Below are 24,281 nucleotides of genomic sequence, written 5' to 3'. Positions count from 1 at the left end.
CTGAAAGGCCGTGACAAAATTCATTTGAGACGAGTGGGAGCAGATTGCCTGAAGCAGGTGCTATAAGGGAGATAAAACAAAAGCAGCACCTTTGTGAAGCCCTCTGTGTGAGTGTATTTGTGTGTTTTCAATCTGTGTGTGTGTGAGAGGCTTTTCCCTGGTCTTCACATTCTGTTCTTTTCCTTGCTGTGGTAAATGGGCAATGACAGAAAAGTGCTTTTGAAAAAAAAAAAGAAAAAGAAGGAAGGAAGGAAGAACAGGGACTAGTGAGGAATCAGCCCAGCGTAGACTTGGAGCATTTACAAAGCTGTGGTGAAATCTAAATATTGTTTCTAGCGTGACTAAACAGGCCAACACCTTTCTCTGCTGAGGATGTGCGATAGCTAACATTGTTTGATATGGTCTCTCCTATATAATATCTTATCGCAGTGCAACGGTGACACCCACACTACATCCTCAGCTTTTGTTCTCTAACCGTTTCTTTAAATTCATCTATTTGCATTCACTATCAATTTCTTTTTGTCCAGGTAAGCAGGACACATTTCAGGAACTGTGAAGCACAAGCTAATGTTTAAAACAGAGATTCCACAGTTTGCAAACACAGGACCTGAGCAAAGTTAGCATCAATATTTGAACAAGAACTCCACATCAACACTGCCTTGATCTTATGTACAGAGGCCCTGAAATGCCCCACATCAAGCAGCAACACTGACACTTTCAATGCAGCGCTTATACACTTGTCTCTGGGCATTCAGGGCAATGTTGTACAAAAGCAAGGGGGAAAAAAAGAACAAAATACTATGAATACAGAAGAACTCAGATAAATCCAAGGTAATATGCTGAATGATGAAATCCCAAGGCACATTTTCATTCAAGGAGTCAAACTAGGACGAGAAGACAAACCAACCGCTATCAGCAAGATCTGTGATGGACCTCTAACTCTACTTCTGATCTTTACCTCAAGTGACGGCTGGAATGCCATCTGACGAAAAAAAAAAGAAAGACAGAAAGAAAGAGAAAAGCCGTCACCGGGAAGTTGTAATAGGAAATTGCTCTTGGCAACTATTTGTTCAAGCACCAGATTTTTTTCGTCTTTATGCCAACCCAGCGAGCCCCCATTGGAAAACAGGGCAGGTCCCCCTAATGAGTAATCTATTTCAAAGCAGTCGTGTCTGGGCATGACAGTTTACTGAGAGGCTTGAAGAACTGGTAATTACCAGTGTTACGGGGCAATTAATGCATATTACACTGCGGCACTCATGGCGGTGACTGTCAGCTCCCCAATAAAAATGAGCACTCTTCAGCTAAAGGGTGACATTAATTGGGCCCTTAATGACTATGCAGAGGAACCAAGCCAAATAGGAACAAAACAGGGGAATCGCTCTGACTCCAGCAGAGGGCTGGAAATTGGACTAAAAATGAGATTAATTGCTGTTTAGAAAAAAAAGAAGAGAAAAAATGTGGTGAAAGAAAGGGGGAGAAAGAGGCTGGAATTATAGGGTGCAGAGAGCAAGGGCTGCTCATACAGATGACAATTCAATTAATTATTTTATACTGTATTTTCTATACCTTACAGGGTGCAGACAGGCCTTAGGCCCATTTTGAGGGCTTTGTCTTGATATATTTCTTATTGCATAAACAGCTACTAATATAGTACATTTCCACAAAGCAACCACATCCAGTGTCATGGTGAATATGTTAAATATAATGAATACATAGAAAATCTTAATTTAAGAGAAAAGAGGCTTTCCCACATAACATGACAAAGACATGTACAGTCTTCTATAATTTACAACAGAATAAAATCATTAAAATGTGAGTACTTAAGAGTTTCTGGGTTACACACTTTTCTATGACGGCCTTAAATATGCCTTTCCACTTAAAACAGTCCATAAAAACATTAAGCAGAGCTTTAATTAAAAGTAAATCTGCCAAATTGCAGGCCTTCCACCCCCACAAATGTTTGTTTATAAGGAGATCAAGGATGGGGTGAAGACGTGAAGTAATTCTGATTAATGTTGCTAAAGCTAGGCACGTACTGAACACCACCTGAATATGCAAGCTCCAAATCATAAAAATATCAGCATGCAAAACATGCCATCATTTGCATAAATTTTTGATTTTGGATTTCCTTGCTATTTAAATATGCAGTTAGAAATAGTCCAGCACTGCCTCTTGCGCTGTCACGCTGCACACTCACACTGTCATTGGTCCTGATAGAACTCTAGCGCTTCAAAGGGAGCTTTGCAATGGAGAAGAGAATGAGCAAATATTTGAATTGCAAAAACACATCATCTTCCGAGGGGAGGAAATTCAAGACAACTTTTTAGAGTTAAAGACACCCCAACCCCCAGCAAGCTAACCCTCTGCACACAGCTCAAAAAAAGTCAACATATTCACAGCGTAAGCACTCTCCTCACTAATTTACCATATCCAAATTTGCGTAATGGGATATGACACATTTTAGAGGGATTGGGGAAAAAAACTTTAATTTGAGGAGAGAACCATAAAATGTTTTAAGCTGCCCTGGTATTTAACTGAAATCCACCACACAAATCCAGGTTCTCAGACAACCTGACATGGGTTTGATTACAGAATGAAGTGTAATTAGCTACTTAAGTTATCCTATGCAAGGCTGGAGTGATCACCACCACCATACTAGCTAGGTATTTCAGCATAACTAAAGTGATCTTTAAATTCAACAAGAATACCTTTCCCCTCAGGATTCAGCACAGCCAGTTTACAACCGTTTACACACAATCACTCCAGGAGAATCTCTGACAGCTTCCAACTTCTGCAGAAGTCAGAGAAAAAAAGTGCAATAAATAATCTTCATGACAAATCAATAATATGACTCATAGCATATTTGAAAGTATGGGCTCCCCAATTTGATGCCAGGATAAATAGAACATTTAAGCCAAAAGTTACAAGTCTAGCCACGAAGGCCATGAACAACATTAACAGCAATAAATACCCATCTTCAGACATCTGAAAAAATACCCCTGCAAAGAGGAAAACATTCATCTCCTGTGTTTATGATGTGTAAATTTATTTACCACAGGCTGAGACCTACCTTGAATTTTAAATAGGGGAAAATGTGAGCATCTCAAACACATACCAAGAAAATCTCTTGGACACACCGAGAATTAAGTGGTAAAATAAACTGTGGAAAGACAGGCAAATCTGCTACTGGTGAAAAAAATATATCAAGGAAAACGTCTACAGTTTTTTCAGAAGCATGTTAAACCTTTAAATGTAAGACCAATAGTTGGTGGATTACATTCAATAATTAAAGGATCAAGAGGAGTTTACACTATTACTTTAATTGCAAATTATAATGCAGCATCGTTCAAAAATATGAGTCAACCTATAATCAGCCTTAAAATGCTTAATTCTAGTCATCTTTTCACAAACAATACTACCCAGAGGACCTAAATGCACTGTCCAAATTGCATCTCCTACCACTCCTACCCTCCCGTGGCCTCTACCTACGTGTAGACAACTTGGAGACAGGTCTGAGCAGAAATCAAACTTGAATGATGTATAGCTTTACTGCACAATGACCTCTGTCACTGGGTTCTTGCCTAAATCAATGCTGGCGATAAGAGCCCTGCACCGGCGCTCACCTTGGTATGTTCACCAGTAGACCTTATCTATGGCAGGAGGAAGTATGAGTAATAACTAAAGACAAGCCACGACAAAACCACTAACCCCACCTTGTCAAACATAATTTACAATGTATATCCCTCTACCCCCCCTTTGCTGCTGTTTAAAACAGTAATTATGAGACCCAAAGAGATTTGGAACTGTGTGTTTGAAAGATTAACCTGTTATAGGTTGGTGGGAGAGTGGTCCAAGTTGGGTTTGTATTTTAACAAGGAGACTGAGAGATGGATTGTAGACTGAACACTGACATATCCTACTCCTCCACATAATGACGTGCACATTCATTCATAAAATTAGGAATAACATCCTTAAATTTCAGCGCCGTCAAGTCTGCGTGGAGTGGCCCAAGTTCCGGTGATGCATACAAGGAGAGGTTGGAGTTGAAGTTGAGAGAGGGGCTGACAGGGAATAGAAAAAGACACTATGAAGATTACAGCATTGAGAACTCTAAGACCTTTTAGCAGTTTCTCATTGAGTGTGTGTGATACAGTGTGTGTGTGACAGAGACCAGAGACAGAGAGAGAGAGACACAGAGACACAGAGAGAGAGAGAGAGAGAGAGAGAGAGAGAGAGAGAGAGAGAGAGAGAGAGAGAGAGAGAGAGAGAGAGAGAGAGAGAGAGAGAGAGAGAGAGAGAGAGAGAGAGAGAGAGAGAGAGAGAGAGAGAGAGAGAGAGAGAGAGAGAGAGAGAGAGAGAGAGAGAGAGAGAGAGAGAGAGAGAGAGAGAGAGAGAGAGAGAGAGAGCTTGCTTCCAGGCAGTCGCGTCAAAATGGAAAGAGAGACCAAACATGACATCAAACATTGCAATTAGCTGACCCCTTTCTCAAAGAGTCACAGTTTGAAAAACCCTGCCTTTAAAACCCTGATTAAAATATGTTTGCTTTCTTATTCAAAATGATATTTGACAAGGTTAGCAATATTTCAACTAACTGCAAAAACATTCTTGTGGCCATAATCCTTTTTTTCCATCAGTCTGCAGGGGCACAGGTAACCTCAGAGTGAGTTTCCCATGAACTCAGTGCTACAATTTGAAAACAAAACCGCTGGGGGAGAAAAAAAAAGAAAAAGCAGTTCAAAGTTTCACTAAGCGTGTTTTGTTTCACCCGGGCAGCTGAAGCTAAATGTTTTGCGATCATTATTCAGAGAATTTATCCCCATTCTAATTCAAACCACAACGAAGAGCCAGTAGTCTTTTCTTCGACCGCAAGCTCAATCCCAAGCACAGACTCGGGAGGGGTGGGGTGGGGGGGTGGTTGAGGACTGTCAGCAGCTCTGAGGATAGAGTTCCTCAAACTGTTAAACCCCCTCATCACCAAATTAGGAGAGGTCTAGTCCACTGGCCACTCCATTAGAAATGTATTAAGTCCTAAAAAGTAAAATGAAATTTAATGGTGCACAATAATATACATACAGCCGGGAGACAAATTAAAGGAAAACCCTGAATAAATAAATGAGTGGAGAAACATAACAATAGCAGATGCTTCCACACAGGTGCACTGCTTGATACAATTAAGCAATTAACACCCAATCATGCTCTGTAGTCTGTATAAAAATGCTGAGCAGGCCCAGTTGACTCTGATTTTGTATCAAGATGGCAAGAGGAAAAGATCTAAGTGACTTTGAAAGAGGTTTCATTGTTGGGGCACAGATGGCAGGAGCCTCAGTCACAAAAACTGCTCAACCGACACTAAAGTGACATCTGCATTTAGATATATGGAAAAGACATCACTGAAGATTTATGGGAGATTTTGGACCGATGTGTTAGACACCACCATCATCAAAATACGAAATGAGGGAATATCTTTTGGAAGAATGGTGTTCATCCCTCTAGTAGAGTTCAGAGACTTGTAGAATTAATGCCAAGGCATGTTGAAGCTGTTCTGGTGGCCTGTGGTGGCCCAACCCCTTACTAAGCCACTTTATATTACTTTTTCTTTTAATTTGTCACCCGTCTGTATATATGTATACAAATGTCAAAACTAAACTTGGAATTCATGCTGAGCCAACTTAACTAAAAAAAGGGCTACGAAGAGTCAGAAAATTTAAATTAACAAAATGTAAACGTTGTCCAAGATAGTCTTTGTCACTGTGCAGTCCTGACAAATCAAGATGAAGATAAGCAATGAATAAGGGGAAAGGATCAAAAATGGTCAGGCCAAAACTCTGTCTAAAGTTAATAGTTTTCACATCCATTCCAGGCGCAGGAGAAGAGAATGTGAAGTGTCGGGCCGGACAGTGAGCCAGGCCAGGCTTAACTGCAGCTGTGCTCAAATTGAAGTGGCACTTTCTATCAGAGGCCTTTCCCCAGACAGCTCTATTCTGCCCTTTCACTTGTAACCTCCATGACACACAGACGGCCATTACAAAAAATAAGAGTGGTCATTTAAAACACACAGCCGTCATTGAACAGACAGATTTGGAGTTTAACATGGGGGAAGATTCATGGTGTGAACATGCCAGCTGATGGAGATATCAGTCAAAATGAGAAATAGATTTCTCCGACATCTCCGTGGCGGCCATTCAAAGGGGCTGGCTCAAAGCCCCTAACTCTGCACGGAGTTTATATTTCACTTGTTCAGAAATGTATGCCTCTGTTATCTTGCATCAGTCCAAAAGGAAAGGATTGGGTATCGCCTGTTTCAACTTCCCGCATATGATGAAACGTTACATCGACAGTGGACAGGGTTGGAATTTGGATCATATCATTACTCTGTTAACTTCTTAGCCCAAATCACGAAGGCTTTCATTATGATGCACATTTAAAAGACATAATAGAAACAAAAAATATTAGAATATAACACAAAAGAGGGAAAAGAACAAATACGTTTTACTTGGGGTTCAGTGGCCAAGTGCATTTTTTAATCATTTATAGGCCTGACAGCTCTCGTGGAGACAAATCTGTTGACCTAATAGATCCTGTACATTAACCCCCAGAATTGATGAGCAAAATCAGAAGGTCAGCACTTGGACACAGGCTGCTCATGTGTCTTTGATTACACACTCCCACTAAGGGATAGGCAGGCAGAGATGTTTAAGCTATCAGGCAATCAGACCGCCGAGAGACGTGAAACTCAAACCAGAGACGGGAGAGGGAGAGAGCTGCCTGGGAACAATGATGGGGGAAGAGGGTCCTGACGAAGCTCTTTAACAAATGCCAGGCCAGTGAGGAAAGACTCTGATGTGCTTGTATCTCTTTCAGGGTTTCTGGCAACAGCGCCCTGAAATGAATTAATACTGAAATATCAAGCAAAGTTCACAAAAGCAAATACCTATTCATCTGGTATTTTAATTCAGTCACTTATGGTACATCAATCAAAATGACTGCCATGAGGTACAATCAGATATAGGTCTTACATACTGAAACAAACAATTCAAACCATATATCAACATTATTTTTCCTGAGTGATGAGGTCATATGATGAATGAAAAAAGTAAACATCTCCTCTTAACTAAAAAATTAAGAATGATGGGTGCAAATTCAAAACAGCATCCCAGACGTCATCTATTTTTTTGACGTAATTTATTGTGTAGACCACGCTGATTGGTGTTTGGGTGATGCAGGTTTGTACAGCTTTGTTTAAAATGTTTCTTATTTTTCCTATTGATTGCAATGCTTCAGAACCGTGCCGATAAAGAAGGGAGACAAAATGAAAAAAATAGTGTGGGTGGATGGGGGGGTGGGGGGAGGCTTGCTGTCTTGGTCCAGCTTTGTTCCAGGTATAAATCACCAAAAGCCTTTTATCAGGATCTTTTTGCCGTCTATACTCACATGGGGTCACCCTGAGCCAGGATTCCACTAAATAACAAAAACTAAAATAATACATATTCAAGTGTATGCACGTTTTTATACACTATATGTATGTGTTGGTCATTTATATGAGATTTAACTTTGCAGGTAATATATTTAATGTTTACATGGAAATTCATTCAGTACCTGTTTGGGAATTGAATGGAAAAAAAGTAAATATAGAGAAGGAAGCCTGAAATTGAAACAAGAAGGTGAAATCACTGTTAAAGAAAGAAAATAAGCATGGGTGGGGAAAAAAAACAAGGTTATGTGAGGGACAGTGGGCCTATAAAAAGAAGCCTACTGTCTAGGTTATCTATAAGGAACCACTTATCACAAGCAGCCAGCTCCACACAGTGACTGATGGGCCTCCACAGACCATGAGTACCAGCACATTATCTGGTACACACAGAGCTGCTCTTTAAACACAAAGGCAGAAATATGAAGCATTGTTTCCTTGGCTGTCAGTTGGTAAAAATATTCTATTTGCTGTATGAAATAGAAAGAGTGTGACTGTTTTTGAACCCGGGCATTGCCAACCAACACATAAACAAAAGCTAAAGATAAATTGGCTACCCTAACCATTCATTTGTAGCATGTAAAACATCACTGATTTAAACCTAAGTAGCTTTTTAAAAAAAAGGTTCAATTAAATCTTGACACATACCATTAAAAATGAGAATAAGTAACCTATACCACACGTGAAACAAAGCTACACATACTGTAGTGAGAGTCAACAAAACAAAATCAATGAATAAATGAATGAATGGCAATCACAATCCTCCACAAAAAGCTGTTAAACACTTGCCATGTCATGAAGTCGTACATTCAGAACTAAAATATGCAATCCTTGTCTATCCATCTGAATCATGGAAAAAATAAAAGCTCCCTTTCTTTATACTTAATACCATTCCTTAAAACAAAACATCAGGACCATATTGGCTAACAGAAACAAAAGACATAATGGTTTCCATTGAACTGGAAATTGTTTCACAGTAAATCCATGCCATGGCAAAGAATATGTTGTTTTTTTATGCACTATTCTTGGTCTCATTCTTTTCCTGTGACACGCCACACTACACATGGTCCAGCGCTCTCCTTAGGCCTTTGGAAGACACAGGGAATCATCTGATGACTGCTGGTCCCCAACATCCCTCCTATAGATAGGTTAAGATGCATTTAAGCCCTTTAGTTGGGCAGCATTCTTTTGAAACAGCTGTGGAAGTGCATGAAATTAAATACTTAAAAAGGCCTCATGAACCAAAGGTCCTCCAAAAAATATTGTTGTTATAGCTTTATATCTCTTGAACTTAAATGTGTGTATATATATGAAGATAACGTCCTCTTAAATTCCCTCCAGCCTTTGATGAATTCAGCAAGATACAAACGCTCACCCGTTGTGTGATAATAAATGTCCCTATAACTATCTTCCTTTTTTCAGTTATCTCTTTTGTACACACATGCTTTTGTGTGATGTGCAAAAAAACTCCCAACACAGTTTATAAAATCTATTTGTCTGGGCTGTCTTTATGTCAGGAAAATATCCCTATAAGCTTCATGTCACATTGGGTATAGTATGGACCTGAATGTTTTTTGGGGGTCAGGCAACCATGAAGATTCTCCTGTTAGAATGAGTTTTACAAAAGCCATTCTAATCCTTGCCCACTTACTCACTGTGCTTTTGACAAATGCTGCTGACTTCTCCTGGGAATGAAACCCAGAAGGTCACTGCAGAGGAAAAAAGAAGGGTGAAAAGGCAGAGAGACTGAGAAAATGGGGGGAAAAAAGTGTGTCTCCGTAAGTCTGACTACATACATCGTGAAAGCTGACAAAAGCATGTACGTTCATCTTTTAAAAAGTTCCATAGCAAAACAGGAATTCATGGCGTTGACATGCTTGCACCTCATTTTACTTGAGGCTTTCTTCTCCATCTCACAGTGTCGCAGGCAAGCAGAAAGACAGGAGGAGGGATATATATCGCTAGGGTGCCGCTTTCTGTCCCGCTCCTCGTTTATATACACAGCGGCCGTGTCAAAGCTGCTCTCACACTCAATGGTAAATGACAAATTTGGATAATGCACACATACAACCCTACTCAAATAAATAGGAGATGTGGAGGCTTAACCAAAGCTAAATCCTGAGGATGCTGGAGACCTGAGAGTGCGGATTACACCCCAGACGCCTTAAACAATGCACCCAAATGTGCATCCTTAAAAGCATGAAATCCTTGAAGCATCAGAGCTGACTTGTCATTTGCCATTAATATTCCAAGTTGCTTTTGCTTTGGGGGCCAGCATTGCACTTCTGTGTGCTGAGGTGCCCTAAAACAAACACTTGCAAAGCCCTAAAGGAACCACCATTGTGGATAGCTATTTTTCTAGCTGTGGAATATTCTACAAGAGGATGTCATAACAAAGGAAACAATAAAAGAGGCCACGTTCCTGCACTGCATGGGGTATCCATAACTATAAATAGGAGGAAGGCAATGTTCTAGGCACTACTGCACAAGCTTTACCAGGAAAACTCATATTTGCTCAAGCACTAACTCTACTTTTTTCCCTCGCATATTCAATTAATAGAAATGTCAAGACATTAAAACCCCATAGAACTGTGTGGAATAGGCAGTAATGCAGCTATCCAAATACTCATCAAACATTGTATCCATATGATTACATATATGGATATCAGTTATTTTTTAAAGGCTACTATTGAGACAGTTTTTTTCTTCTTTTTTCTGTTATGCACATCTATGACAGGAAGGTGAGGTAAGGCATGGCAGGGCACAGGTCTTGGAGGTGTCACATTGTCACCCTAGAAGCGCCAGTACCTGTCCTCGGGGACACCCTGTTATGTCCAGCCTCATTGGATTAGTAGCAGCCACGGCCTGTGGGCGCCCTCTCTCAGGTGACATCTCCTATCTGCTCTGGCTCTATGATGGCCCCGCTGCTGCTGAGGCTTATATTACTCATATGCTACAATTGAATTAAATGGGAACACATAACCTGGCTATTTGTAACACAAAGGCATGTATTCTAATGTAACCACTCATGCAAATGGAAGCAAACACCTAAGGATCTAGGAATAAAAGCTTTTCAAGCTTTATCAAGCAAATAGTGCATCAGTGAGGATTGTCTACAACACATTGCACCACACAATTCATTAATAACCACTGCTTTGGAAAAAGTTCAACAAAAAATGATGGACACGTCCATTTAAAAAAGGACGCCAGTGTACAATATCTTGAATCAAAAAATTAATTTGATGTCGCAAATGGATTGACGGTTCTCAGACTTTAACAGAATTACCATGCAATTTCAGCTGTAAAATCTACAGCATACAGTTCCACATATAATTGGAAAAAGTTCACAAAGAACCCAAGATGTCTAATTGCAGCTGTGTCAACTAATATCAAACATCACATAAATCAGATTGCTGTCCAGTCATTAGCCAATGTGTCAGCGAGCAGATTACTAATGTTATAGAAACAGTCTGGTGAGAGTCGTCAAAATCATGACTTCCTCATTTATTGTAGTTTTGCTTTCATTATGTACATCAAAAAAACATTACAACAAAGGACACACACTAATCTCATTTGCACAAAACAGATTTGAATGGAGATGGATATGCGCTTTTGGAGCATGAGAATTTTCTGCTGGTAATTATGGGCGGACATAAATTATCCACATTACAGCAGTGTATGACTTTAAAATTGCTAAAACAAAAGAGCCTGATAAAACATAATGCATGTGCGTGCATTCAAGTCTCAACAAATTTCCAAGTGGTCAAGACAGATGATGTATAATGGCAAACCCAAAAGTCTTAACCCCCGTTTCATATGAGGGAGAAATGAGGCATACTGTCCCATTATATTGCTATAAATCATTTTTTGTGGACGGCTGACAGCTTTTTATCAGATCTAACCTTTTCAAGCCTCCATTAAGAGAGCTAACATTTTCAACTCTGACACATTTGCAGTTTACGAATCTCACAGCTGATTGACTTTCGGAGGGGGGGGGGGGGGGCTGGTGTCCGTGCTCATTTCCACACAAGCTGTCCATTGTGTTGGCTTGGGTGGACTGGGGGAGGGAAAAGGGTGAACAGCAAAGAGATGAGGCTCTGAATATATTTATCTAACTCTACATTTAATGTTTTAATCTGTTATAATACAATGAAAAGTAGCTTGTATGCTGAAAAAGCTATTTTGTGGCAAATGGTACAGTATATTCTGACTTACTCTATTGTTTCTTTCATGGTACACAACTGCTGCATGCAGAGCAATTAAGTGGCACAAAGATCTCTCATAATCTGACCAATTAATAATGAGTGAACTTTGACTATGAGTGGAAAAGATGTTAACAAGCAACACTAGACAATCAAGATACAAAAGACAGGCACTATATATCAATTTAAGAGGAACCCTAGTAACCATTTTTGTCAGATTTTTGGCTTTGTTAATGCGCTTTGATGTGAAAGTCTGTATTGTTAATGTTTTGACTGATTTATTTTTTGAATTTTTTTGTCCAAGCCATGATACACTCATACACTCTCTCCTAACAATGAGGACTTATCATAGATCTATATACCCATCTATTTATCCATCCATCAAATATCAACACTTCTTTTCTCTGTATTTTGTCCACTGCTGCAGATACACAGCTTTTAAGTGACTTCACACACATATTCAGTGACTAAATCTCACAGTGACCACAAGCACAGATAATATTTGCAATGAACAATGGCAACAACCAAAATCCCTACTTCTACATAATTTTGGCAAATGCATCACAATAATTCAAGAGCAAAAATAATAAGGAAAGCAAATAACAGTCATTATGTAAATAGATTCTGAATTAAGCATTTAATAAACTAAACTAATTAGACAAATACAAGGCCAGAACTTAAGCGGATGCTAGTAGAGTAACGAGGGAACTTTGCCAACCATAATTGATTTAAGTACACCATAATCAAGGAGGGGCAGTTAAGGTGGTACCACACCAGAGTCCATATTTCATTACATGCTGTGTTTAACCTTACCCACTTCTCCTAAAACACACAAGAGGCTCATTATGTGTTTAATATTCACCAGCAGGTGAATAATTTTTATGCAACTCTGATAGTTGGGCGAGATGGATAACTCAATTATCTGAACATCCGTCAGAGCAGAGGGCTCGCTGGCTCTGGAACGCCACCAGCTAAGATTGATGGCTGGAAGACACCAATAGCTGCTGCTTCGCCATCTCATCCAGGCGCTGGCCCTGAACACGCCGTTTGATTCTACAGAAGACTGTTTTTCTCTCCATTTTTTTTCTCTTTTCTCTTTTTTCTTAGGAGCATTGTAGGTGAAGCGCCATTACCCCTCACTCCACTGAAGAGGGGTTCATTATGGGGTTAGTGTTTTGGCAAGACTATTGTTTGGATGATAAATGCAGTTGGTGAGGGCTTTGGAGGGAAAATTAGTTATGTTTTTTTCTTTCTGTCTGCAAAAACATGTCCCCATAGCTCATTCTGCAATGCTTGAGGGCAAACCAAGAACAATTAACACAAGCAATGGGTGAAGCAGCTCAGTTAAAGCAAAGAGGGAATTCATGAAAAATAAGCAAATCACTGGAAATGTCAATCAGGGGCAATGAAGTAATTACAAGCACTGCTGTGCAATTCCAAGGGCAGTCTACGAGAAACCCATAAGGTTTGGAGTCAAGCATTGAAATCTGAGTTTGAGGGATGAAGGAATGGACAAACACCCCAAACACCAGCCCTTAAGGGCTCGTCTCATAAACTAAAACCAACTAATGAGAAGCGACAGAAAGATGATGTCATCCCATCACTCTCTTGTCCCCTTGGTCTCTATTGGTTTATGCTTTTGTGTCTACAAAGCACTGACCCCAAATTCACTGCTTTTACTTTACACACAAACATGCACAAGCACGCATACACTTGTACCTCAGACAATGATGCATAAGGTCTAACAATAAGAGAAAGATGAGGCACATTTTGAAATGTCAACAGTAAATGTCAATTAAAAATTACAAGGGTGCTGGAAAAGGTAGGGTCTGAAGGGACTGACATTTTTTTCATTTTTGACACGACAATGTTTATCTGACCGGGCTGCTGGCTGACATGATGGGATCTACTTTGTCAGTTCCTTAATACACTCGGACAAGGCCGCCCCAGTGAATATCAATGAAACACACCCCTGGGCAAATATGTAAGGCTCAGACTAACCCTAACTGTCTGATCAGCCTGTTACTATTATGATATTTTGACCTACTGTAAACTAATGCCACTAGTACCAAAGAGGCAAACCAAAGACAGATTAATTCCATTTTCTTCAGTGCAAACAAAGAAAGCAAACTGACAATAAGGTATTTATGCGGACATCTGATTTTCCTGTCATGCTGCCTGTAATACTAATGATATGAACTCTCTTCACTGCTACATTATTTTAGATTTCGATAGACTGAGAAAGTAATCCTTTAAGTACGTTCTCATCAAACATGTTACATTTTTTATGGAGATTAAACAAATCCTTTCTCAGTCTCCAATTTTTTGAGGCATTTAATGAGGCCCAACAAAGACGAAATGAGCCCTTTTTAAATTCACACCTCAGTGACTTTTAGTTCCTGACATCAGCAATAGTTAAAAAAAAAGAAAAGACAGAGCTTTTCTCTCTGGAAGCAGGCCATCTCCAAATAAAACTATGAAAAAATAAAACACACCATTGATTATGACCTTGACATCATCTCCCACACTTCAACTGCTCAATGATATTGAATGAGTCATCTTCCCTGAAAATCAAATGATTGTTCTGCTGGCAGCTTCTGAGTGACATCAGCAGGTCAGTTGTCTATAGCCAGGGGTGAGATTTGCTAAATGTGGAGCCATTCTTTCCCTATATTTATTTTATTTGATTCAAAATAACCATCAATCTTTCGAATCTTAACATATTTTGAAAATTGTGGAAGTTATTTCTTCCTAAAACTGATTTGTTTTACATTAATTATAGGATATACATGAGTGTCCTCAGAACTGATGAATATGATTGAATTAGCAATTTCAAAAATGTCTGTTCCCATTTAGTTTTCATTGTTTGCCAAAATTGCAAGACCACAAACATAACAAGCTATTTTGAATAGAAATGTTATCTACAGCATATCAGGAAAACCCTGGTATGAATAATGTTTGCTATCTAATCTCTGATAGTTGGATAATGGTAGGATTGTTTCAGGTTTGGGAACAACATAATAAACTGTGCATACATCTTAATTTTGGAGGTAAACAGCTCCTTTCTATGCTTGGGTCTTGATAGATCACAACACTATTACTATAAATGAACAAAGAAACCAAAAACAAAGAGAGAGCCTGACTGTGCCTAGATTTTGGACACAGCATCAGGGGTTTAGAACCTCCTGGCACTCCACTACCATGTCACAACATGTCAGCTGGTCGTCACGGCTGAGGGGGGCCAAGGCCGTAACAATGCCAATGGAGGCAGTGGGGGACTTTTTAACTTGGTGACTGAAACCCATGCCAAAGGAAACAGGGATGTGAAGACCATGTGTGAGCAACCCTGACTCTTCTGTGCTATAACATGAAGAAAAAAAAATCTACCTGATTACTTAAGATTGAGTTAGCTGAATTTTTTTTTCAGGTTCTCACAGCCTTTTTTTTTTTTTGATTGACCTACCTAGCTAATTCTATGGCAGGGACACTGTAGGACATATACTGCTTTTTAAGCAAGAACTAGCATTTCAATGAATGAAAAAAAGGGACAAAAAAGTATTCGACATACAGTGCCATTATAAACCATGTTTTCAATACTGAGAGTATGATGAAAATAATAGAATAAACTTTGTGTTCTCCATGAGAAGACTTTGTAAATATCTAAAATATGCAGGAAAATTATGTTCTCTCAATTGACAAATTATTTAGCATTGAGACACAATTCCGTACATATTCACATACATAAACCTCTGTTCCCCAGGGTCCAAATGAAAACAGAATAATAACAATGCAATTAGGTAAGATTATGAATGAAACAGAATATAAAGAGCAGAGAATACAAAGAAAAGATTAACCTGTTCCAGTAGCTCCAGAACTGTTCATTGAGATAGTTGCGGTGGCTGTGGTCGTCTCCAAATGAGGCTTTGCTTTCAATCCAGTGTACAATGTGTCCCTCCACAGCTTTTCATAAACAGAAACACACAGCAACACTCAGACAACTGTTGACAAGAAAGCCACACAAACAAGATCCAGAGGGGACAAGAAACATTTTCCGTTCTTTTAATCCTATCATTCACAAATTAAAGATAATGCATTAACATGACAACATTTTGACAACCGCATAATCCTCGTTTTGAAATGGTACCAGGTAGTCATTTTAAATCAAATATTGACATTTTTAATGTGATTACTAACCAATTGGAACCTCCAAGATGATATCAGGTGTTTTGTCATAGCCCATGGCTCTCAGTTGGTTTTCATCTGCAGGAGATAAAGTGCAGAATTGTAGTTTTATTCTTCACTGAACATCTACTGTTAGTAATCAGCCTACTGTATGTACATTGTGTACATCAATCACAGACTTCTAACCTAACAGCATTCACCACGGTCCTGGTAACAAAGCTCCCTGGTGTGAGCAAAGCAGAAGAAATAATAATAGAGGACAGCAAGCACAGTAAAACCATTAACTACATCTGACACGTATTCGCTGTCTTTGCACAAAAGCCAGTAAAGTCGAGTTACAGAGCTGCTCTCCAGTTTGCAGTTTGGCAGAGCTTTATAAAATATACAGCAAGGGGACAAGGTTGGCATTATAGCCTCTGTAAGCCTGACCCCTGCCTACACAGGCTGCAGCCATTGTCCTTGACTTCTGGCGCGCTTCAGCTATTATCCTTACAACACCTGATTTCTCCATTAAATCTCAGGCTGACCAGGTCATTCGGTTCCAAGGGCCTGCCTCTTTGTCTCCAGCCAAGCTCAACTAATGGGGCATGGAAGAGAATTGAGGAGAGATGGAGGGTGGCGGTGTCAGTGGTGGTGAGGAGGCAGCATCAGCCAAGGATGGAGAAAGAGAACTGAGTGAGGTCAGAGAGGCTGCCAGAAGCCTCTGGTACAGAGGGGCATCCTGGATGTGGTAATGTGTGTGGAGTAGGATGGGGACCTCTGTTCGCACCTAGTGAGCTGCTGACATTGTCATGTGTCTCTGATCGCCTTTTTACATCACCTTTGATTAAAATTAATGGGCCATCCCTGCTGTTGGGTAGCTTATTTCCAATCCATTTATCAGATGGGGTGAGGCTGCCTTAGTGGCCCCTGTGCCCCCCGAACTCTGACAGTTTTAGGACAGTCCTCTGTACAGCCCTGAAGAAAGGTCAGCACTGCAGGTCCAAATAAATGATATGGTCTTAATGATAGAGGGAATGACTTTTATCCTTCATCACTCATCTGACCTAGAGGATTGTGATGGGATGGGGGTGGGAGAGGGCAAGGGGTTTAAAATTCAGTTTTACAATTTCACACGTGGATACCAAACCTTGATTTACAACACAATGGTGTTATAAATATATTATTATAACAAATACATAATTGGTTGACATTATAACCATGCTGCAGTTTGTTTTCACCTAAAACATTAAATGATTAAAAAAAGTATTGGAGGCAAAATGGACATGACATACATGTTCATGTAAACTGAAATGGGCCTATTTTATCAACTCTCAAGCAAAAAGAAAAAGAAAACCAAAAAATGGCAACTTGAGAGAGCCAAACCTTCAAGCCAATGACACATTAAAAGTTACCCTTTAAGATTACATTCTTTAGATATTCATTGTAGGCTGGTGCATAAACAGGATATTTGATAGCAGCTCCTGGTTGTTAGCAAATCAATAAGAGACAGCATCTACTGCATCAGTCGTGTCCATGTCTGCCTATATGTGACTTTAGAGGTTGTGATGAGATGGTTAAGAGATGGCTTACCTAGAAAGGAAAGGTTTCTCTCCTTCAGTTTGTCACGCAGCAGTACTTCATGCTCTTGGCCAATAGCACTGAGAACAAAGTCAAGGATTCCAACAAACCGCAACAGCAGCATTTTATACATCTACTAAATCACCAAAATGTTTCAGGTAGAGTGTGGGTTCATCATCAAACAGTCTCAAAAGTTCATAATTAATAGTTATGTGAAAACAAACAAGTAGCCTGCTAAAAATCCAGGAGGAAAATCATCAGTCATTTTACCTGTAAAATTTGTTACTGTAGAAACCACTAACCACTTTGCTTTGTTAAGACAGATGAGAGGTGATTTAAGCTTTACTGTGAATTTGTATATTTGAAGTCAATTAAGGAATCTGCCTTCTGTATAGACCTTTTTCACAAGCAAGGAAAGAGGTGGAACAAATCATGCATTAATCAGTTCCATTCAAGTGTCTTAAGAAGCTATAAGAACTATACCAGGGTCAAGAAAAATGAAGTGGAATACAGCCATTATTAATGTTATTAATCGCCCCTCTGCTTTGCTTTGACATGTCAAAATGTCTGCTGTGAAAAAGGTCTATTGGCTTACTATGCAAAGTGAAAGCTACTTCACTTCGTACCAATGTATAGTCAGAGCACAATCAGAGTTTTCAGGTCAAACTTAATCTGCTTTCACAACAAATCTCCAAAGTGCATTATCTAAATTAGGAAGACAGAACAAATGTCAATCTGGTAAAATGCATAGAGCGCCTGGCCTGGCTGCTCCACTCATGCTTCTAAAATTTTTGAAGAAAAATGCTTTTAGAATAAATGCCCTTTTGCATCGGGATGCATGCCGCTTGAGGTCACAGAAGGCATCCTGCACTTATGAAGTTCTTACAGCATAATATTACTCTCAACACTCACTAACTGGATTCTAATTACTACATACATTGTATTAATTCTTTAGCTCTTAATACACACGTGTACTCAGAGCTAATTGTCTCTCTTTCAAAGCACGTAGTGGAATAACTGACTCTAAGTTGACATTTCAGAGAGGACTGCCAAAGAAAGGTAAAAAGTGGGGATGTAGAAGGAGGGCAGGATGGGGCAAGGTTGACTGGCTATGAACATATCGATTCAGTCCCAGCACACAAATCTTGGACATACCATAACATACAGATATACACATACACCCTTCAAGTCCCCTCCTCCTGGAAATAGTTGGTCTGCTTCTCAGATGCTTGCCCCCAAATAGCCTATAATCTGTCTGTACAGTAGGCCAAGCCCTTACTAAACAGGGAAGGAAAACCCTTAATAAGGATTGCATAAAATGTGCAATAAAATACTAAATAAAACAGCTCAACTTGGACTAATGTGCCCAGAACTCTCCATGGTGCTGAATCACATCAAGATTTATCAGAACTAAATGCAATCAAATTCAAATTATTTTGAAATGATACTTGATATTTTTTCTAATTTACATAAAAAATTACATAATTTACATAAATACCAAACAAGCTGGGTTGAATAAACTACCAAACAAAAGAACACATTAAACACCAGACTTATGAATGTCATTTTTCCCCCCTTGTAGCATAGAACATTGGGTCCGATCCACAGTGTGCACATGGAGATGCATTTAGATCAGCCTATCCTCTCCTCCTCCTCCTCCTCCTCCTCCTCCTCTCCCCTCCATCGCCTTCCAGACCCTGTATCGGTGATAGTGGAATGGCAGGCAGGATGAAACACTTCCTCTGTGAAGCAGAACTTTTATGTCAGGTGAAGCCAGACACATCTCATCCCCTTCAATAGCTTCTCGTCAATTTCAGGCTTAAAATTTTATGGGATAGGATACTGTTTGATGCAGTCTACCAGCGGTCCATAACAGCAGTCATTTATTGTGCACTGAAAAGAGGGGGAAGAAATATTATGGCGTGCGAAAAGGGTGGGTAGGAGGAGGTGAGGAAAGGAAGCCCATACAGTGCTGGGAAAGGAGAAAACACAGGAGATGCTGGCAGATTGGCAGGCATGACCGCAGGCTCTCACGTGACTTCATCAGCAAACATGAGCGGCTGATGCTGTCTGTCAGGCAGGCGAATAAAGTAACATTTAAAAGCTCACTGTACATGAGTGGTAGATTTGTTACGTGGAAAAGAGTTGCACAATAAACTTTAGATATGACAGAACATTCAATATAATCAAGAAAACATTCCATTACACTAAATGATTTAAACTATTTCCTTAATTATATATATATATGTATATTGTGAAAACAGGACATTTACATATGAATTAATGTCCATTACATTCCAACTCTTGCCAGACTATCAACGCCAGATACATCTTATATTTCACAGTATACATAGCTTTTAAATCTGGTGTCTATGGCAACTTTTTGGCACTTGCTGGCACACAAGTAGTGATGAGTTTTATGTCAACCCACAATTATTGATTTTTCCATAGAGCATGTGCACCAGAGAGTAATGCTGGTCAAGCTGGCTAACTCATTAGTTTGACTATTTAACCGTTTACTTTCATTTACAGCCACAACAGGAAACAAAAGTTCCGCACTGCAGATTTAAAACACTTACTTGGTAGACGTTATTGGCCAAAGTCTGGTCTGGAATTAACGACGGCTCCTTAAGCATGCTGTTGAGGACTGTTTTAGAAGCTGAGAACAAAAGAGAAAAGCAAGACACAAACACAGAAATCACAAAAACATTCATATGCAAATGGAGGCAAATATTGTAGCATGTCTAAGCGACAAACATCTAATTGCTGCATTAAATGGAAAGTGAACAGTGAAAAAAAAAATAGACAAGACAGGCTTGACATACTGTATTTCACCATGCCACAGTTAGCGCAGTATTTCCATACTAGTCCATTAGATGGCTGCTTGGTGTCTATACAGATTTTCTATAGATAAATGTTTCAGTCCAGGGCACAGGAGCACCATGTAGTTTATCTATGTTATGAACGCTGACTATTCTGCATCTCTCATCCCCATTCTTGCTCTACTAACATTATAAATCAGAAGGGAAAGCTTTCTGGATTGATTCCCTGGCACTGCAACAGCAAAAAATTCCTTAAATCATTTCTTAAAAAGATTTGGATTAAATGGATTGTATCATTGTGTGACGAAATGGTTGAGGCACGCCATTTTAGTGATATATATACACATGGTCCTGACAGACTTGCATTACAGACAATACAAGGAATGTTTCTATCTACATTTCAGGCATGAATGGTGCCTGTACCAACACTGTGCAGAGATTCCCTCTCTCATCTACAAAACTGCACCGTATATAATGGTTTAAGACAAGACAGCTTATTTCGATTGAAGATTTATTAAGATTTATAAAAATGGGTAAAAAAGAAAGTTAACCCCCCCCCCCCAAAAAAAAAGACTGAAAAAGACTTGGGTTTAGATTTACAAACACTGACAAACACAATGGATCATTAAGTGTGTGGTAAATGAATTTCATAAATAGAAAAATACATGTAAAGGAGCAGTTAAAACCCCTATGATGCTAGTTTTCTGTCCTCCCGTCCCCTCATTGTTGCTCTTTCATAGGCATTGCTCCTTGAGAAAACAATCACAGAAAGGACAAACAGTGCTGTGATCACTCATCTACTCTACGCTATGATAAAATAATGAGGGAGGATGGTAGAGGAAGAACAAAGCCCATTCAGTACTCCCTCTTCTCCTTCAGTTTCTTCTTCTTCTTTGTCTCCATCTTTCTCTGCTACCTCTTTTTTTTTTTTTTTGCTATACCTCCTCTCTGTTTCAGTCTCTTCTAGCCACGGTACTCCCCCAGCCCACCCCATAACCCCACACTCCCCTCTTAGAGCTGCGAGGCACAGGGCTGTGCTTTATTTCTTTGCTCATTTTTCTCAGAGATTGGTACCTTCACACGCAGATCCATACCATGCTCTTGTGCAGTGCAGGCGGCAGTGAAAAAAGAGGGTTATATTTTCCCCTTGAGTTAGGACACCTCATGACAAATGATAATGGATAATCAATAAAGCGGGAAATATGAGGCAGCAAACTTTATGAAGCCAGGAGACATATTACTCTCCAACAACACTGGTTTCCCTTAACAAAGTCACTACTCGACTGTGCCTAATAATCTGAAGGAAAATCAAAGGACCTGCAACCACATCAGCAATATTGGCAACTTATTCCACTTTAATGGCATTTTGATTGATTTTTTCCCTCTTCCTAATGGTCGTTTTATAGATTTGACGCTGCTTCTGCAAAACAGTAGTGTGTAATAAACCTCCCCGAAGGCAAACGGTAGCCATTAAAGCTCTTGTCTTACTAGCGCTCATAATTGGAGGTTGACCACCACCACATTTTGGTCTCTCACATGACACACACAAACACACACTTCTAGGATAAGACTTCTCTCCCTTTCATTGTCTTTCCAGCCCTTGGATATTTTTGGTAAATGGTTATAATAAGTGATAGGGATCCCTTTCTCGTGCTCTTTTTGAGCGATGGGGTTAAAAATAGCCATAAAGAAGTGACCTTGGCGCTGACATTGTGGAATTTCAGCCAAGCATTGACCTGATGAAAATGGAAGGCCGGGGCGCTAATAAATCAGGATGCTTTTAAAATGAGTTTACCCTAATGCTCATTCATCATGGGCTGTAATGCCATTTGCAGGCCCAGGATTCGCTGCTGTGCACAAACACAGCAGTAAATAACAACAGGGCCCTCGCATCTCTCGCATCGTTGCAGCCTCCAACATCAGCATACATTTATTAAAGACGCCCCCGCCTTGCACGGCAGCACTCCTCTATGACACCCTGAGCTCCACTCTACCACACACACACATTATACACACACACACACACACACACACACACACACAGTGCTCTTTAAATACACACACTAAAGGCACACAGAGACACACACACATAAAAAACACATGCAGGAAATAAAAAGCATAATCTGAAGAACACCAGACACAGAGAACAAAGCCCTGCAGCACGACTTTGCACCTTGTAAACATTCACCAAATTTACTGTAATTGTCCCATGTTGGTATAAATTCTGACTAAGGCACCGTATCACACCGTCAACATCTGAACAGAAAGAACAGAGAAGAGGAGAATAATAGATGTGAAACGCTACGCCTCCATTGGGATTTGCTAAAGAAAACAGCCAGTGTAAACAAATCACAAGCCTGTTTTCATATGAAACTCCAAAAACAAGATACACCACGTAAAGAACGGCGGCATAACCTTGGCTTGATTTTTCATTTCTTACTCGCGTCATTTGTAAATACTCTTCCTTTCCCCACTAGGATGAAAAAGTCATTATCTCAAACACAAAAAAATGTTGAGAAACCTCATTAGATAGCAACATTTGTTAAGGGAGGACCATAATAAACAATAACGGATGACGATTGTTATTGCCCCTGACACTGATGAGCTCCTCTGCAAGTTTGTTTATTAATTAAAAAACCCACTTTTTCCGGGGGGGTGGAGGGAGGGGGGGGGGCACTTACCCATTTCCTCTATATGCCCACCCCCCCTACACACACTCCCCATGCACAAGCCACTGAGCTGTGGAGGGGCACTCGTTCATCAAACTTCATGGAGCAAGGGAGAGACAGGTCCTGATAATGTGCGCCGCTAAAGCTGATTTTCCATGATGAATCTCGGAGCATATAAATTGGCTAATATCTGAAAACATTTACAGATACTAGAGGAATTGACTACTTGTGGGACATGATGGATGAGCCTCTCCGACGCTGGCCGACAGCTCTGCAAATCTCTGCGGCTGCCTAAAGCCCTCATTTGATTTTCCAATTTACTCCTTTTAAATTTATCCTCCCGTATTGAAAAAAACAGAAGATGGGAAAGAGAGAGAGAGAGAGAGAGCGAGCGAGAGTGCGACACGGGAGGGAGGCAGAAAAAAAATGCAGGTTTTTTTTTTTTTTTAAGCTATCTGTGGTGGTGTGTTGGTGCTAGTTGATGATATAAGGTGGTATCTCCTGTGCAGGAGGAGCTCAGTCCCTGAAGAGGTTACTGGGGCAGAACTGATCTGCTTCCACCTGATTCTCCCTCATAGTGGTGAGATGAGACGATGAGACTCTACATTCTTGTGTGTGCGCGTGTGTGTGTGTGTGTGTGTGTGTGTGTGTGTGTGTGCACTCATGTCCGTGTGTGTAGCAGTAGTAATAGTAGATCTGGGGAGGCTCTGTCATAGAGAGAGGCTTCCTAGGTCAGGCCATTAGACTGTGGCAGAGGCTGACTGGAGCTCCTCTTCTGAAAAGGAGTAATTAGTATACTTGTCAAGTGAAGTGCCACGCTGCTGCTTACCTCCCTTGCACCCACCCCTTGCATGCATACACACACACACACACAGAAACACACACACACACACACACACACACACACACAGAAACACTCATCTTGCCTGCGCCTCCTTACTCCCTCCCTTCTTACTAATGAAGTGCCTTTGCTCTCATTATTTGGAAAAAGGCTGCATATACACACCAGCTCTGCCTTAGTGGAGAGGTGAGGGAGAGAAGAGAGGAGCACTTGAAGACAAGAGAGGAAGAACCATAATGATGATACTAGTGGATTCTAAGTTAAGATTTTACTGGATAGAACATAATACAATATTCTGCTATCATCACGTCTGATCTGCAAAACACTGAAGCTATTATGAATTCTGTCAAGGAACCAAAGGATCATAGTAGACGCTAACATTCTCACAGTGTTAACATCAAACACAGGACATTTATAACCTTGCATACAAGGCTTCTGTAAAGGAATGTGACAATAAATCTTAAAGGCGGTCGAATCACATAGTTACAAAACATGGAGCGGCAATCTAATCTGGAGCTGGGCCTTGGGAAAATG

At 40.1% G+C, this 24,281-nt stretch overlaps 1 protein-coding gene across 2 annotated transcripts in view; it reads right to left on the bottom strand.

Annotated features, from left to right (window-relative positions):
* cdin1 (CDAN1 interacting nuclease 1) overlaps nucleotides 1-24,281 on the bottom strand; it is a 56,707-nt gene that overhangs the window by 11,886 nt on the left and 20,540 nt on the right. For both annotated transcript variants that reach the window (XM_053335602.1, XM_053335601.1), the window contains 5 exons: nucleotides 19,995-20,074; nucleotides 19,259-19,308; nucleotides 17,428-17,495; nucleotides 15,868-15,933; nucleotides 15,528-15,633 (listed from right to left, as the gene is read on the bottom strand). In XM_053335602.1, coding sequence (XP_053191577.1) covers nucleotides 15,528-15,633; nucleotides 15,868-15,933; nucleotides 17,428-17,495; nucleotides 19,259-19,308; nucleotides 19,995-20,074 — 370 coding nt within the window. The remainder of the gene's footprint in view (nucleotides 1-15,527; nucleotides 15,634-15,867; nucleotides 15,934-17,427; nucleotides 17,496-19,258; nucleotides 19,309-19,994; nucleotides 20,075-24,281) is intronic.

This window comes from Scomber japonicus, chromosome 16 (genome assembly GCF_027409825.1).
Source record: "Scomber japonicus isolate fScoJap1 chromosome 16, fScoJap1.pri, whole genome shotgun sequence".
In the NCBI taxonomy this organism is placed as follows: Eukaryota; Metazoa; Chordata; class Actinopteri; order Scombriformes; family Scombridae; genus Scomber; species Scomber japonicus.
Note: the sequence above shows the minus strand (reverse complement) of the source record. Positions and strands in the feature narration are given on the sequence as shown.